At 36.9% G+C, this 17,783-nt stretch overlaps 2 protein-coding genes across 2 annotated transcripts in view; one reads left to right on the top strand and one right to left on the bottom strand.

The window, feature by feature from the left end:
* The window catches only part of LOC128018190 (glutamine--fructose-6-phosphate aminotransferase [isomerizing] 1), a 368,579-nt gene that overhangs the window by 279,959 nt on the left and 70,837 nt on the right, over positions 1–17,783 (bottom strand). The window lies entirely within an intron of this gene.
* The window catches only part of LOC128018196 (anthrax toxin receptor 1), a 52,403-nt gene continuing 35,098 nt past the window's right edge, over positions 479–17,783 (top strand). Inside the window, exons 1-10 of the mRNA XM_052603558.1 lie at positions 479–898; positions 10,575–10,646; positions 10,917–10,988; positions 11,149–11,230; positions 11,494–11,527; positions 12,307–12,386; positions 13,565–13,633; positions 13,760–13,840; positions 16,053–16,113; positions 16,531–16,629. Of these exons, the coding sequence (XP_052459518.1) occupies positions 756–898; positions 10,575–10,646; positions 10,917–10,988; positions 11,149–11,230; positions 11,494–11,527; positions 12,307–12,386; positions 13,565–13,633; positions 13,760–13,840; positions 16,053–16,113; positions 16,531–16,629 (793 nt within the window). The 5' untranslated portion in view covers positions 479–755. The remainder of the gene's footprint in view (positions 899–10,574; positions 10,647–10,916; positions 10,989–11,148; positions 11,231–11,493; positions 11,528–12,306; positions 12,387–13,564; positions 13,634–13,759; positions 13,841–16,052; positions 16,114–16,530; positions 16,630–17,783) is intronic.

Below are 17,783 nucleotides of genomic sequence, written 5' to 3' on the forward strand. Positions count from 1 at the left end.
AATCTGCTATACTATAGTAAATCACATCTCATTGATTTGCATTTTAAGCTATAAACATTTTATCTTATAAATATAAATATCAGAAATTGCATATTTTTGCTCAGTTTCCTCGGCTCCATACTGTAAACTATTCAATTTCCAAAATTGAGATCACTGGACTATTATAAAACCACTGTATTGTTTTGTATGTCAGGCTTTCCAGGAAAAAAAAAAAAGAAAGTGTTGGAATTTATTATTATGTGATGGTGTCAATAAGCAAACAGTTTCACTAACATTTCTTACCACCAGATGGCAAAATAACAACCTTAATCACGCTTTGGGTTTCTTTATTGCTTTAAAAAAAGAGGATGGAAAGTTGTTTTTGGAGTCAAGGGGCTGAGAGAGACAATGATTGGAAAAGACACACACACACACACACACACACACACACACAATCAACCACACTCCCTCCCACACTCCATTAATCTAACAGCAACTGGGGCAGCAAGCAGAAGTGTGTCAGACTTTAGGGTGCATGTGCACATTTCTTCTTTAGAACCAAGATTCTTTCTTAGAGACATTTTCTTTCTTTCCTTCTGTAAAGCATTTACTCTGCTGCCAGTAGAAGCAAAGAAAACTTAAATTGGTTTCTCAAAATTAACTCCACAGAACAGCTGCACACATTACGGACTGTCAAGGACCCCGTGGAACCTTACTTTTCTCTCATGGTTGCTTTTGTATTTTTCCTGTAGTCCTGACTTTTGCTTGACACAAACATGCGCAGACTTTTGAGGATAGCATTTTTGCTCTGTGTCAAATTGGTGGACACTGCAAATGGGAATACAGGACTAATGCCTAAAAGAGAGACAGCAGCTTCCTCCTGCTACGGGGGTTTTGACCTGTACTTTGTACTAGACAAGTAAGTTATCCTGTGATTTACCACTTTTTCTTATCAGTACATGCTTATATGTATGATAATACTGTAAATGCTGTGTTGGCGTCTGTAGACCATACAAGACTCACTATGACTGATGTTTTGGGGCAAGGTTTTGTTAGAGTGAGGAAGGCTAAGTTAAGTTTTCATGTATTAATGTTTTATCACATTTTTTGATAGACACTGCCCTGAAGAGTCATATTTTGATACTTTAAAGATCATTTTAAAATTAATTCCTATGCCATGAATACCATTACCTTACATTCAACATATTAAAGTGGCATCTGCAGCAAACTTTTCTGATAGCTACAGTAATTAATTTTTTTCTTCATCTTTTTTGCTAAATTACTTTTAATCCAAGTCAGCTCTCCACAAGTTTACATAGGTTTTCTATCAGGGTAACTACAGGTGTAGATCATCACATTAACTTACATGATCCTCTAACGATTGAAAACCATAAAATATCCAATTACATTTTTACCTTATGTGTAGTATTTTTCTTGAGAAGAGTTCATATGCTATCTTTTTTTAAAAATAAATTCCATTTAGGTTGATTGGAAAGAGAAAAGGAGAACAAATAACATTAAAGATGTTTTCCTCTGTAACATATATGTCATGCAACAACAATATCGCTTGAGGTGGGAAAACTGCATGTTAGGGGTCAATGCGTACAAACTGGCTGGATGAAAGTACTGCCCCTTGAGGGCAGTTTACAAACCTGCAGCACTGATCCAAAAAGACTGCAAGATATGATAGATTAAACAGCTGGGTTAAGAGCCCATTTGCCGTAATAGAATCACATTAGCAGTTTAATAGAAAAGTGAAAAAATCTGAAATAATAACAAATAAAAAGCAATCTGAAGTCGGGAAGAGATTGATGTTTTACTGCTTTCTTAAAATATACTCCAGTAATCACTTTTTATAATTTAGAAATGATTTCAGTGCATTTTGACTACAAATTAAGGTTGTTTTAGTCTTGTTTGATAGTTTGCTTGGCAACTCACAAGCTACCTTGACCTAATTTTTGCATGCAGCCTTATAAAAGCACACAGAAAATCACATACGGTTCTAAACTCAATCATAATACTGTGATGTTTACTGGTGTGATGCTAGCTTTATACAATACCACACACACACACACACATGGACATGCAATAGATTGGATGTGGGTCATAGTTTCCAAGTATTTCTGTTCAGTCTAAACTTTAGTGCTACTTGGCAACTTTTCCCCACAGTGTTATGCCCATGTTCAACGAACGTGTTTTAAGGATGACAAACACAGCTGTGTTTCCTAATACATGTAAATCATTCCTCACGAGCAGCCTGTCAGTTCAGCTGTGAATGTGATGTTATTGTTGGACAGATTCATACTGTTATACAGTGACATACAGCTATAATGTCAACTCATTTCCCCGTTACTCCACTGCCTTGGATATTGCAAATCAAAGCCTGTCAGATCAGGTTCTTTTCTATTTTGTTCATTTGTTTTTTATTTTATTTTATTTTTTTCCAGTAAGAAAATTTTCCTGAATATGATTATTGTATATTAGTGCAAAGAAGATTTATAATATAATATTCATGTGGTGTTCAGTCTGATCACCAAGTGGCCGAGCAACAGCGTGATGATACTTAAAATAATAAAAGATTATGTGCTTTCAGAAGAACCCCTTTCATCAGCTTCAAGACTTGTGAAGTCAAGTATTATGGTTTTACAAGATACACAAAATTAATTCTAGAAATGCTGTGGGAGAATAGAGTTAATGAAAGCTCTGATGGCAGAACATGCTAACAAAGCAAACAGCTGTAATCAGCAGGGAATGATCGCTAAAGGTTCCTATTTAGCACTTGTACAATTTAATAGAACAAGTTGAGTTTTAAATTTAATTATTATTGTTATAAACTAATTCTAAATTAATCAGTATAATAGTTTGAGTAAAAGGCTAAAAAGTTAATGTAAGGATTTCTTAGCATTTGTTAATAGTTTCACTAGTTTCACCTTCATATCATTCATAAACATATACATAGAGTAGCAAAAGTCAAAAATGAACATTGCTAATGTCTCCAAGACACTTCAAGAAAACTGCAAAGCTATAGTACTGTGTAACGTTTTAGGCACTTGTGTAAAAATACTGTAAAAAGTGAGGATGCCATCAAACATAATGCCATAAAAAGGATTTATTAATTATCTTCCATTAACTATTAGCTTTGCAGGTTTCTTGAAGTGTCTTGGAGACATTGGCAATGTTCTTCTGGATTGAGTCTGTCTCAGTTTGTTCTGTTTCTTCATGTTATTCCAGACAAACTGATGATGATGAGATCAGATCTCTGTGTGGAGCACTGGCTTCTGTCAGACTCCTTGTGCAGACAAGAATCTCACATAAAATTTTTTTTGGAAATTTAAACTGATATTTACTACTGACACAAAGATAGAGATAACTGACTTAAAACCATTTTTTGTTGTTGTTGAAAATACTAGTGGCCTAAGACTTTTGCTCAGTACCATACTATATATATATAGTATATTTAGTATATCAAGTATATTTATTAAAATTATATTGCATACAGTTAGTGTTGGCGGTATGGTTATGTTCTGGGCAAAAACTCCACATGCCGGTCCATGCAGCCATGCTTGGACAAAGTGGAGAGAGCAGCAAAAAAACTCCTCTTAAAAACTATAAAAACAGGTTTACAGCTGTAAACAAGAAAATGATGATTCAGTAATGCAAACATATATCAATTTTGCTGTAAAGCTGCTTTAAAAAGCCAATAGTAAACAGTCACTATAAAGTTGAGTTCAGTTCATTTGTTGATTCAATTCAGTTCAATAAGTGTGTAAAGTCAATCAACAATGGAATAGGTTTAATTAATCTACTGTATAAAGCAGCTATGGGGAAAACAGTGATGTCATCGGTCCAGCTCACTTCACTTCTCATCCAATAATTTCAGTGCATTTAAATAATTATTATTGCAAATAGTAAATGTCACTAAGCCAAAAGGTAACAGTGGCAAGGAACCCAAACTCCATCGGTGACCAAAGTTGGGGAGGCCAGTTTCATGTATTTTAAATGCTACAGCAGATACAAAACACAACTGGTCATAATCCGTCATGCAGTATAACGGTCAATTAAAAACTTTCAGCTGACAAGAGATGTTACAGAATTAATTTAATATGTAAAACAGGAGCATTCTAGCAATCATGGCACAATCCCCACTATTAAGCACTGGTTGTGTTTAACATAGTTTGATTTATCAAAACAAATCAATCAGCAATCACTTGGATATTGTTTGATTGCTCTACCTATGGGCCATTTATGTGGCTCCACCTTTATTGCTGTGGGCTTGATGGTTTGGCTCATGTTCTCAGCAGGGTCTGTGAAGGCCATTTACCGTTCTCCTCCATTCATTCAGCTCAAGTGTTTTTGCAGACAGAGCAACAAGAGAACAGTTAAGAAACAGTGGTGGGAATGAAGACGTGTGTTATGAAACTAATAATATCACTCAACTCTAATGACCAGGAAGGCCTGTTGTTGTCTCTGAAATAGTTCTGGAATACATCTGCTTCTGGTTGGTCAATCACATTCCTTAGATCAATCTTTTTGAAAATTGTCCCAAATTTTCAACATAATTGTCCCTGGTACCTATTCATGTCTCTGCAAAATGAAATAACCAGTGCAATAATTATTAATAGTTGTATTATTAGTATTTGTGAATGAATATCTTATTCAATTCAGATCTTTGGATCTTTGTTAAACTAGTCTGCACAATGGTCTATTGATTCATTTTATGAATCTGTGATGATGTGATTCTTCACTTGATCACAGAGAAAACACACGATGGAGCATATGTGACATCTGCTTTTGACATGGTTAACCACCAGATCCTCCTATCAACCCTACTGGCAAAAGGCATCTCAGGAACCACACTTCAATGGTTTGAGTCTTATCTATCAGATAGGTCCTTTAAAGTGTCTTGGAGAGGTGAGGTGTCCAAGGCACAACATCTAACTACCGGGGTGCCTCAGGGCTCAGTTCTTGGACCTCTTCTCTTCTCTGTCTACATGGCATCATTAGGTTCTGTCATTCAGAAACATAGCTTTTCATACCACTGCTATGCTGATGACACTCAACTCTACCTCTCATTCCATCCTGATGATCCGACGGTAGCTATTCACATCTCAGCTTGTCTAACAGACATTTTTTGCTGGAGGATGGACCATCACCTTCAACTAAACCTTGCCAAGACAGAACTGCTTGTGATTCCAGCAAACCCATCGTTTCATCACAATTTCACCATCAAGTTAGGCACATTAACCATAACTAACAGCTAGAATCCTTGGAGTTATGATTGATGATCAGCTGACTTTCTCAGACCACATTGCTAAAACTGTCCAATCCTGTCCCATTTCTCTGTCTTTATCCCCATCAAAACATTTCTGAGGAATGTTTCCAACACCTTGTCTGTCTAAATCTGTGTTAGTGAGCAATTCTCCTTTTGCCGAGATAATCCATCCACCTCAACAAGATGCTTATTCGACAGCATGACAAGCATGACAGGTGTGCCTTAGGCTGGCCACAATAAAAGGCCACAATAAAATGTGCAGTTTTATCATAAGGCACAATGTCACAGATGTCACAAGTTTTGAGGGATGCTGCAATTGGCATGCTGCCACCCAGACAGCTGCTGCAACAATCGGTTTGCATAATCAAAGAATTTCTGCACAAACTGTCAGAATCTGTCTCTGTGAAGATCATCTGCATGCTCGTCCTCCTCATCTGGGTCTCAACCTGACTGCAGTTCATCGTCATAGCCAACCAGAGTGGGCAAATGCTCACATTCTATGGTATCTGGCACACTTTAGAATCAATGAATCCCGGTTTTCACTGTACAGGGTAGATGGCAGACAGCGTGTATGGTGTCATGTGGGTGAGCGGTTTGCTGATGTCAACATTGTGGAACGATTGACCCATGGTGGCAGTGGGGTTATGGTATTGGGTAGGCGTATGTTATGGACAAAGAACACAGGTGCATTTTATTGGTGACATTTTGAATGTACAGAGATACTGTGATGAGATCCTGAGGCCCATTGCTGTGCCATTCATCCACGACCATCACCGACCATGTTGCAGCATGATTATGCATGGCCCAATGTTGCAAGGATCTATACACAATTGCTGGAAGCTGAAAACATCCCAGTTCTTGCATGGCCAGCATGCTCACCAGACATGTCACTCATTGAGCATGTTTGGGATGTTCTGGATCGGTGTATATGACAGCGTTTTTCAGTTCCTGCTAATATCCAGCAACTTCACACAGCCATTGGAGAGGAGTGGACCAACATTCAACAGGCCACAATAAACAACCTGATCAACTCTATGTGAAGGAGATGTGTTTGCACTGTGTAAGGCAAGTAGTGGTCACACCAGATACTGACTGGTTTTCAGACCCCCCGGACCCCCCAATACAGTAAAACTGCACATTTTAGAGATTTGTGAACAATAATTGAGAGAATAGGCCTTTGTGTACATAGAAAAAGTCTTAGATCTCTGAGTTCAGCTCATGAAAATGGGTGCAAAAAAAAAAAGTGTTGTGTTTATAATTTTCTTCACTATAGTTAAGAAGTTACAGTATATTAGTTATGAATAGTATTTTTAAAACATTAGAACATTTTAGAGTAAAATTTGCTTATGATAGTTATGCTTTATACAACATTTTTATGATTTTTGTGACTGACTGATGTTTATGATAATACATTATACCTTGCTTAACTGTACAGTGAGGACTTCAATACTCCTATTACAGTTTAGGACAAAGCCTTCATCATTTTAATATGGTTTTATTAGTCATCTGGCTCTGAACACCACACTATACCTGAGCAAAGATTGAATATAACATGTAAAGCAACTTGCGTAATGGCTGCTAGACCAACTGCTATTGTTTTGAGTCCAGCCTTAAGTGAAATGCCCTCGTTGAACTCTTCTCGATCTGAAATAAGAAGAGATGTGGTTGAGGGTGGGTTTCGTGCTCTCATCCAGTCCCAATAATTATCTAAACCTTTAGGTCAACGAGGAACTGAATAAAGTGACAATCCAGTACAATTTCAGTGACAATGAATTGGCAATCTTGGGCAGCTGTAGAAGGCTAGTTCATTAAAAGTTTTAGCTTAATCCTTTGCTTTTACACACTCGCACACACACACCAGTTGCCTCTTGTTAAACCATTACACCATCAGCTCCAGATGTTCCAAACCCTGTCTGCTTTGGCTGCTTTAGAGCTCTGGATCTCACTAGCAATGGAAAAAAAGTGAGAGAGGGAGAAAAACATGCATAGGATAAAATGATGACTCAGGCAGTGCCTAAACAATTCAGATACATTTGTCACATTATCTCACATAATTTCATTGCAATGAATAATTCTAAACACATAATGATGTGGAGCAGAACCTTTTATTGTTTCAGCTAGTGGCCCCAAAGAGTATTTGGACAATCTTCAACTACAGGAATTAGTGTGTTTCTTAAACTACAGGAATTTTTATGTCCCAGTGGGAGGCTTTTATTCAAACTAAAAGATTTTTCTTTTATTCTTGTGTTGTTATAGAAAAGCGGCTCATGAATAATTTTGTTGACTGGCCCATCAACACTTATTTTTGTTACTTATAAAATGCCTTTTATTATTATTATTATTATTTTACCCTTATCTCAAAGCCATATTTTCAGATTTCAGTAACTAGTTGCTTATCAACATGCAAATTACTAGCATATGGATGTTTATTAGTATTTATAAAGCACATATCAATGTCTTATTCTTCATGACTATATTCTAGATATCTTAATCTAAGCCCATACCAAAACTTAATAACTGCCTTACTCTTTAGGAATTTATCGAGGCAAAAGTTAGTTAATAGTGAGAATTGGTCCCCAAACTAAATTGTGACTGGGATTTTCATATTGGCTTTTGAAGTTAAATATTTCACAAGATTGTGATTAACACAATGAGTTGTGAAAGCAAACTAGTCAGTGTAAGTTTACTTGTTCAATGTGATGAAGTTTCGGAAGACCATATTTCAGGCATTTAACCAAAAACCCATTACTGGTACAAAGCCTCTCTAGAGGATGCAACGTCTCGTTCCCTATTCTCAGGGAACCATGGTTACATTCATAACCTGAGACGTTCCTTTTCAAAAGGGAACTCCACGCTGCATCCTCTAGAGAGCGCTTTGGGAATGGTATACCATTGCGCCATTCTGAATGATAAGTGCCTAGGTAACTGTTTCCCCAAGTCAGGACTTCGGGAACAGCACCCCTACCAGTGAAACTGCTACGCTTTATAGCAGGCTCAAGCTCCAAACATCATAGACTACTTCACCCGCCAAAGTCTGGAGCTCTAAGAAAGGAGGTCTCTGCATAATGACCGAGAGGAGACCTTGCTAAACTCAATGCCAGAGGCAGGTAGTGAGGCTCAAATAAAGAGCCTACTACCCGCATTCCTGCCTAAGCGGAGCTCTGGGGAGCGGAGGCTTCACCAGAAAACTAGGGGAAACCTACAATGATCAACCCTGGAAGGGGAGCTCTTAAGAGTGGAGGTCTCAGCAAAATGAAGCGAGAGGAGACCTGGCTACACTCAGTGCCAGAGACAGTTAGCGAGGCTCAAAGAGAGCCTACAAACTCAATCACTACCCACTACATACAGCATAACGACTCTCTGAAGCGAGAGGAGACCTAGCTACACTGCCAAATACAGTTAGCGAGGCTCATAAAAAGGGAGCCTGCATACCAAACAGTCTAAACCATGAGGACAGAGGGAGGCTAACTGGGTCCTAGTACCAGCCCAAGACACCTTATTTCCAAGTCCTTGTCTAGGGCGGAACTGTCCCTGTTGCTCCTTCCTTCTATTTCTACACGTTGCCTCCCTGAATTTACTAACCACCGTCTCAACAGATGTGCCAAATAATTCAGAGGGCGAAAAGAATTTTTTTTTTCTTTCTCCCCGATGTCTGCCAGGTTCAACCACAGGTGGCTCTCCATGACTACCATTGGGAAAAAAGGGACAAACGAGAGCAGAGCTTCTTCAAAGAGAACCGCTCAGAACAAATACACTGTTCCCTCGAGAGCAGAACGTGCATGCTCCTCACCCAAGCACATAACTCAAAGTTTGTGTGCATCATCCGGTGTCACATAGCGTGGACATGGATCTGCACATTTCCTGAAATGCCTAAGATTAGACATTCCCCCTTTACTTACCACTCACACTTCAGAACAAATGACCAGATGAAGACAAATGAAGACAAAAAAGAGGATGTGTTCCACAGGTGCTCATTTGGTTATGTCACAGTCTTCCGCCTGCCAATGTCAAGTTCGTTGTCGTTATTTCATTCATGCTTCAGGCACCGGCCAAGCTGACAGTGTTCCCAAAGCGCCCTCTAGAGGACGCAGCGTGGAGTTCCCTTTCGAAAGGAACTAACTGTTCTCGAAACAGAACTAACAAATATTGCTACAAGTGTGACTGCATCATATAATAATTGCTGTTAATATTGTTCATCGTCTGGCTGACTACGTCTTGTATTAATTTTTATGAAAAATCCTGTCATACGCGCACAAACTGACAGTCACCACTTATAAGCTACTGCTAAATATCGTAGTAACTTAATTTTCTGTTGCTTTGTAATGATTTGTATTGTAAAAAGGGCAATACAAATAAACTTGAATTAAGTGACGTGACATATGGTGACCCGTAATCAGAATTCGTGCTCTGCTTTTTTTCGTGCATTGTACATGCGTTCCCCCACCTACAATTTCTGTTTGCCTGAGACTCAAACTCACAACCCTTCAATTGCGAGTCTGACTCTCTTACCATTAGGCCACGACTTCCCCCGTGGGAATTTGAATTGAATTGAATTGAATTGAACTGGTAGATTTCACTTGCCAGTGATTGATTAGATGCTGGGAATAGGTTTAGCACAGACTTTGTGATTAAGAGTTTCATTGTCTGTGTTTTTACACCATAGTTAGCAAACTATTCTTATTGATATCAATGGATGCATAGAGTAGCCCAGAATTTTTGATCTTGACCAGGGGTGTGAAACTTAGTTCCTGGAGGGCAACTGTCTCTGAGTTTAGCTCCAAACCGAATTAAACACACCTGAACAAGCTAATCAAGGTCTTCAGAATTTCTAGAAACTTCCAGGCAGGTAAATTGGAGTTTGTTTGGAGTAGGACAGTCACCATCCAGAAACTGAGATTGACACTTCTAGACATTCAAGATCCAGAAAGATAGTCTTACATAACACATAGAATAGATATGCTTTAAGTAAAATATATATTTTTGTTGTTGTTGTTTTTTAAGTCAAAATGTATTAGATCATTTGAAATCATTTAGCCTTTAAGAACAAGCGTTTAAGCTTCAATAAAAAGTCAATGGCATATTGACAGCTGGCATCACATTCATTCAGACAGAATGTTCTGGGAGGATGCATGGATTTTTGAATGATTTCCCTTTAAAGAAAATAAAAATATGTCAATGCAGTTTCTGAACTGAAAAACAAAAACAAAAAACCATTCACTCAGCCGTAAATCTCAAACTTCAGCTATTCCTCTCAGCTTGTGAATCTTTATCGCCCCCTTGATGTTCAGCTATAAGTGTCCAATATATCTGTTTCTCCCTCCAGATCAGGAAGTGTGCAGCATCACTGGAATGAAATATATAACTTTGTGGAACATCTGGCCCATAAGTTCATAAGGTAGGCAAAGACAGAGTCTCACAAATCTCTGTGAGTGTGCATATCTTTTTCTACTACTGTATATGTGGATGAAAAGTAATGTCAAAAATCCTTTAAAACGTTCAAATAAAATATTGCATCAGTAGTTGCAAGTTTTTTTGTGAAGTAGGAGTAGGAATGTGTGGGATCACATTGAAAGACTTCTGTACAATTAAAATATGCTTTTAAAATTATAATATGCCATTTCAGTTATTTCAAAGTTATCTAATATACGTTTGTTATTACATCTAGCCCTCAGTTGCGGATGTCCTTCATTGTATTCTCTGATCAGGGCAATATTTTGATGTGGCTTACAGAAGACAGGTGAGTGAATTAAAATGATCTGTATTAATTTCTGATTTAACTCATGTCATTAGCACAAACGAACTGTATCCACTTTTGCAATCTGGAAGGGGGTTGACTATAGTATTGGCCAAAAATATAAGCTTTATATGACCCTTACGCTCTGTTTCGTTTTGGGCAGGGACCAAATTCGGAAAGGTTTGGAGGAACTCCATAAAGTTCGACCAGGTGGAGACACGTTTATGCATGAAGGCATTCAGCGGGTGAGTGGGCCAATAGGAACCATCTAGGCGTCAGTATCGCCAAGCCAGCAGTGAAAAATGATGTGAAATATCCTTCACGAAGGTTATGTTTGGCCAGTACTCAGACAAATGGGCCTAAAAACATAAAACTGTTGAGTTTTTAAATGATCTTTCACAGATAGGTACATTTATTCCTCATCTGTCAGTGAAATATCCAGTTATTGTGAATGTTGTTTGATCTACAATATTACTGATGTATTTTTTATTTATTTTTCTACTACTAGGCCAGTGAACAGATTTACTATGGAAACTCTGAGGGTAGGTCCATTTCAAACACTTTCTTGCTGAAACAAGAAACAGTTTAGATTAGTTTAAGTAATCTTCAAGGTGGTCTTAAATGGCTTTAGATTACTTAGATAATTGCAGATAGACTAGCTTAAAGGGATAGTTCACATTTACTCGCCATCATGTTGTATCAAACCCATACACATTTCTTTCCTCTGTTAAACACAAAAGAAGATATTTTGAAGAATGTTGTTAACCAAACAGTTGCCCATAGCCACTGACTTTCACAGAATGGAAAAAGAAAAGAAAAACAAAGAAACAAATTCAGTGAAACCCCTTATACTGGTAATTATCAAAAATATTGGTTGCACTTTATTTTACAGTACGTGTACTAACATGTACTTATGGTGTACCTACAGTGTATTTATCTAAGAAACTTCTGGTAATACAAGGTAACTACATGGGGTAGGTTTAGGTTTAGGGGTAGGTTCAGGGTTAGTACCTAGTTATTACATAGTTATTGTAATTACTATAATAAGTACATAGTATGTACATGAGGAACAGGACTGTAAAATAAAGTGCTATATTACCTTAATTAGTTATATAACCTAGTGACCACCTGAACCAGTTTAGCTGGTTTAAGCTGTTTCCAATCAGCATATATACTGTTTATTTACCTTATATTGTCCATTAAGATATCAAAACTACTTTGCACCACTAGCTAGTTTCAACATGCTTCAACAGTTAAAAATGTGTAGCTTAAAATCTGGCATTAAGTTGCAATCATGATAAAGCTTTGATTCTCTGTGAAGGATATCGCACAGCCAGTGTGATCATCGCCCTCACAGATGGAGAACTGCACGAAGATCTCTTCTATTATGCTGAGAGAGAGGTGAGAATGATGAAAGACAGAAGAAGAGAAAGAAAGTGGAGTGGAGGGCTTGACAGTCCCTTGTGTAAAAAAAAGAAGAATGCTTCGTACTCATTTTATGAGGAGTTTATTATGGAAATAGTACTTTAAAAGAATATACTTAAATACAAACTGAATGTAATGATTCAACACTTGATTTCATGTTTTAAAAATAATTATCAGTTGCAATTAGCACTAAAAAACACTATAACCCTCTTGAGTAGGACGTAAGTACATCTTTACATGAAATTCCATAATAACAGTTATTGTCTTTAAAATAAGGTTAAAATGTTCTGCTGAATGTACTGACAAGAGTTTATGGTAAACTAAAATATGCTTTATTGTTATTTCTGTTGTAACGTTGTACTTAAATATATTTGTAATTACACATTTGTAATGATAAAATGGCAACTTAGTATATTACAAATATGTCAAACAGTTAAAATTATAATAAATTACTTTGCATGTGTATTAATCAAGTGCTGAAACATAAATTGTACACTTTTAATTTGACATGATTACAAAATGCGATTTTTAAAAGTTTACTTAAGTGTGTTATGAAAGTCATGGAAATGCACTCTTTAAGTGCACTTAAGTGGCATTTTATTATCTGCAAGCTTTTTAAGATTTGAAGTACATTACAAGTGTGTATTCAGTACAGTTTGGTGTATTTCCTTCTCACAAGGGGTATCATCAACGAGAGCAACAATGTTCACTGTTTGGTGTTTTTCTTGGTGTTCATGAGTTGAAGACAGGGTCATCGGTGGCCCTGGGAATTACACATTTCTCTTTTCTTCATCATCTTGTAACACAGATAGTAACATTATTATAACAGTGTACACCGATAAGAACCATATCTGTGGTTAAACATGAATAACAGAGAACAGCAAATCTTATGAGCTATAGTATAACTCATGAGCATGTATTTTTTATGTTGCTGAAATAATAAGTGTACTTATCCCCATGCTTTGACCCACTTTTACTTTTAGCTTCAACCAACAAACACATTATTTAGCATCTAATGATCAGAATTACCCAGTGTCCTCTTCATAGATGTTCAGCTTTGCCACCTAGAACCAAAAGCATGCTCTGTGGATGAAGCAGTGCATGGCTAATAGTTAACATGTGTCTGGGGTGTTTGTGCTCTGTGTTTCCTTCAGGCCGATCGCTCTCGTAGCCTGGGTGCCTCTGTGTACTGTGTAGGAGTGAAGGATTTCAATGAGACTCAGGTGTGTGTGTGCATGTTTGGGTTTTAAAACTAGATTGTGGCACTATGCCAGACTGTTACATGGTTTCTAGAAATTATGCTTAGAGTGGGTATGTGTAACTTATTATACGTTTTATTGTTTTTCTAGCTGGCCAAGATTGCTGACAGCAAAGACCATGTCTTTCCAGTAAATGACGGCTTTGAAGCTCTTCAAGGTGTCATTGGTTCGGTAAGTGTTTTTGCTTTGTTTTGCTATAATTTACATCCTATATGAAAAATATTGTTGTGAGAAAAATCATTCTTATCATTATATTCTAGTGATCAGGCTAGCAGGCTGGGTTATAAAGTTTAAAATGGGCTCAGATTTAACAGTGTGAGAGGTTTATATGCGTCAAAATGAATGACATAAAACAGAAATATGTTTAAAAATGGTGTATTTACAAAGTTCACAGGACTTTAAAACAACACAATAAAACCAGGAAAACCCAGTCTGTAAAAACAGAGTTCTCTGCACCCTACCCTAAAAACAGTCCAAGAATCCTAGAGTGCTGAAAAAGTCCCAAAGTGAGTCCACCAGTGTATATACAATCCAAAATGAAAGGGAAGTCCACACAAAGGAAACTTCCCAATCCAGATGTGTTTTGTAGCTCTTAGTGGCCACTTTGCTTGGCATACTGCTCTCTTTATACATTTCCTGCATCCAACCATACAATTTTTAAAGACATATACTCACCAAAATCTTATGAATAATAAAATGGACTTAAGAAAACAGGCTAACCAGTTAAAACTCATTGCAATAAATAAAGCGGTAAAACATGTCTCTTATGTGACAGTGTCACATATAAAACAAATATCATTATGATTGTTTCCATTCATTTAACTTTTTCTTTTTTCTTTTATCAATTTATTTTGAAAGTAGTTTCACTACTTCACAACTAACACATCACTGCGGATTGTAATTTTGGTACCACATTGATTTGATTTAATATTTTAAGTAATTTTGATTAAGCATTTAAACTTAACTTTTACATTTAAATTAGCTTGATTAAATTAGCTGAGAAAGTGTCATCCTTCATTCATGCCATCTCTGTGCATTGCTTTCTTTTTACTGAATTAATTAATTAATTAATTTAACTAATTGTTCCCTGTTCACAAGGATTTACCAGATTACTGCACTAGTGTTTTATTTTTTTCATATAATTAATTTTCAAGTGATTTATTTCTAATTTAGTACATATTTTGTTAATTTCTGAAATTGTTATGCAATTGTTTTTAACATCTTTAAATTAAAGAGAGTGATATCATAAATATCAGCTTTATATTGGCCATTGACCACCCTGCTGTCTAAGACAGCGACCACCACGAAATCAGTATCCATCGGCCAATAATTAGCAGTATCTACCAGCAGGGGCAAACACAGCCACGCCAACCAGACAAAGCTTGATCTCCTGGGTAAAAATGTCCCTAAGAAACAGCCGTTTAATAAAAAATAAAAAACAACAGAAGAATTTAAGAAAAACACAGAAGTGAAGAACAACAAATAAGAATATTCATTCAGCCCCGTCTGAAGATGGTGTATTTGTCTCCAGTATCAGAGAGACCTCCCATGCCCTTCCTGGATCGCTTTGATCCCACGGTCCGCTGGAGTCTGTCCAAACGCCATCAAAGCCTGTTCAACGTGTCCTTTCTTTTTGCACTGGAAGCTAATAATTTATATTTTTTGGGATATCTGGGTAAAGACTTGTCTCGCCCATGCAGAGGTAAACTGTTTCATGAGCTGAGACTGGGGTCAGTGCAGCTGGCCTCCATCTGCTGTCAATTAGCAGCATGCTGAAAACTCTTGGCCGGAGCTCAGGAGAAGAGTGTTGTAAATCAGCAGGGACCTTGGGTTCTGAAAGCATACTTCCACAGATGACGGAGCAAGGCAGTAGACATGTAGATCAAAACAAGCTTGCCACACATAGGTGCTGGTATGGCCAATGACAGCTGTTTCCATTATGAGAGGAAAGAGACGGAGAAAACAGATGGGCTGTTCAAAACAAAAACGCCACATGAGGATTGTCCTGTTGAGGCACGAGCAGGAGACTTGGTACTGTTACTTGTTCTGCAAAAAAAAAAAATAATAATAATAATAATAATGTCAACGGAAATTCTTCTCCATTTGCTATTTCAATTTGACTGATGAATTTAAAAGGGTTGCTCACCCCAAAATAAAACTTCTGCCATGTTTTACTCACTTTCAAGTTGCTCTATACATTTTTCTAAATATCTTCTTTTGTGTTCAGCATAACACAAAAGAAGATGACTGAAAATGATGACAGAATTGTCATTTTTGGCTGAACTGTCCCTTTAAGGAGGTGCAATTGAGTGGTCATTTAGCTTTACTAGGTCAGCTGACCCAGTTGTTCACCTTCTGAATTTTTACTCTTTGTACCCATCAGATCTTGAAGAAATCATGCATAGAAATCCTTGCTGCTGAACCTTCCAGTATCTGTGCTGGAGGTGAGTGCGATTCTCACTAGATCAACTGTTAAGGTCTCAGCTCTAAAGCGTTCAGCAGTAGAAAACTGTCCCCCAGAATAATAAGATTGATATGAATGGAATACAACAAGTTGTCATTTGATCAAAAGCCCATTCACATTACATGTCTTACAGAATCACACACATTGGACTTAAAAATACAGTGGATTTATATAATGCATCACTTTAATATGCTGAAGAGGCTTAAAGACCAAACATGTAATGGTTTAAAACTTTAACAAGGCACTTTTTTTTTATGATACAGTATTTAGTTAACTTTAATTAAGTTGTTCAGGTTCGTGGAAATTTTGCTAATATAAAAACACAAACAGAAAAAAATGTTTTTCAATATTCGCTTCACGGTGTAACATTGTGATGTGTGAACTTTCTGTTTTAAAGAGGCGTTCCAAGTCGTCGTGAGAGGAAACGGATTCCTTCATGCTAGAAATGTGGACAAGGTTCTTTGCAGCTTCAGAATAAACGACACCCTTACCAGAAGTAAGTACAATGAAAGAGTTAGGGTACTTGTTTTTGGACTGGACAATTTGGTCCGGAAATTTTTCTATGGATGAATCCACATCATGTGTAATGTGAAAGATGACTCGACAAGGTGGACTTGGACCCAACACTAGTTCACCTAAACATGATAATTCTGGTATCATTTACTCATCCATTTCAAACCTGTTTATTCCATGGAACATACAATTTATTTTTTAGTGCACCACGGACTGTCAAGCTACCAAAAGGCCACAGAAGAAGCGTTACGAACATAGCGTACAGAATGAGACTTGTGCACTTAAATCCGAGTCTACAGCTGTGTTATGAACAGATCTGAATGAGACTCTCTGAGACTCTCAAATAAAATGAAGACATTAGGCTGCATTACAGTAATATCAAACATCACTGAGGGTCTCATAACTTGTGACATATTTGATTTGAGAGCTAATTAGTTCATTAGGTTAGGTTAATAGTGAATGATGGTTTAAATTTCACTCTGTTCCTTACTCAATCTATTGTACATCTCCAGAAGACTTCAATATAGTGCTCGACTGATATGGATTATCTTTATGACACATTTATGGTATTTATTTGTAATTTTGTCAGATATAATTATAATATATTTTTATATTATCATTTTCACAGACCTTTAGTAACTTTGAACTGTTGTTTTTTTGTTTTTGTTTTTTTTTGTATAAATTTTTTAAATATTTTTTTTTATATTATAATTTTTACAGACCTGTTGTAACTTTGAACTGTTGTTTTGTTTTTGTTTTTTGGAGTGAACCATGCCTTTAAACCAACCATTACATTGCATTATCAAGAACATGTATATTGAACACATCACTGGTTCAATGAAGACTATTAAACAGGGTTGAATGTTATGTGGGATGACAGCAGTCTTATATAAGACATTTATGGGACTTTCTTGCGTAATTACCATATTGTTGGAAGGATTGGAGGCAGAATCTATAAACCCTTCTGATTAGCTGATCATTTTTCCACCGAACGTCCCAGAAGACTTTTAGTTTTCAGATATTCCCTGGAACGGCAACCATGCCGTGTCAGTCCCATTTGTGTTTCGCCTAATAGTAGTTTTTAAAGGCAACATTAGGGGTTTTATATGATGGATTCCTGCCAAATGAAGGAGATAT

The sequence above is a fragment of the Carassius gibelio genome, chromosome A8 (genome assembly GCF_023724105.1).
Source record: "Carassius gibelio isolate Cgi1373 ecotype wild population from Czech Republic chromosome A8, carGib1.2-hapl.c, whole genome shotgun sequence".
In the NCBI taxonomy this organism is placed as follows: domain Eukaryota; kingdom Metazoa; phylum Chordata; class Actinopteri; order Cypriniformes; family Cyprinidae; genus Carassius; species Carassius gibelio.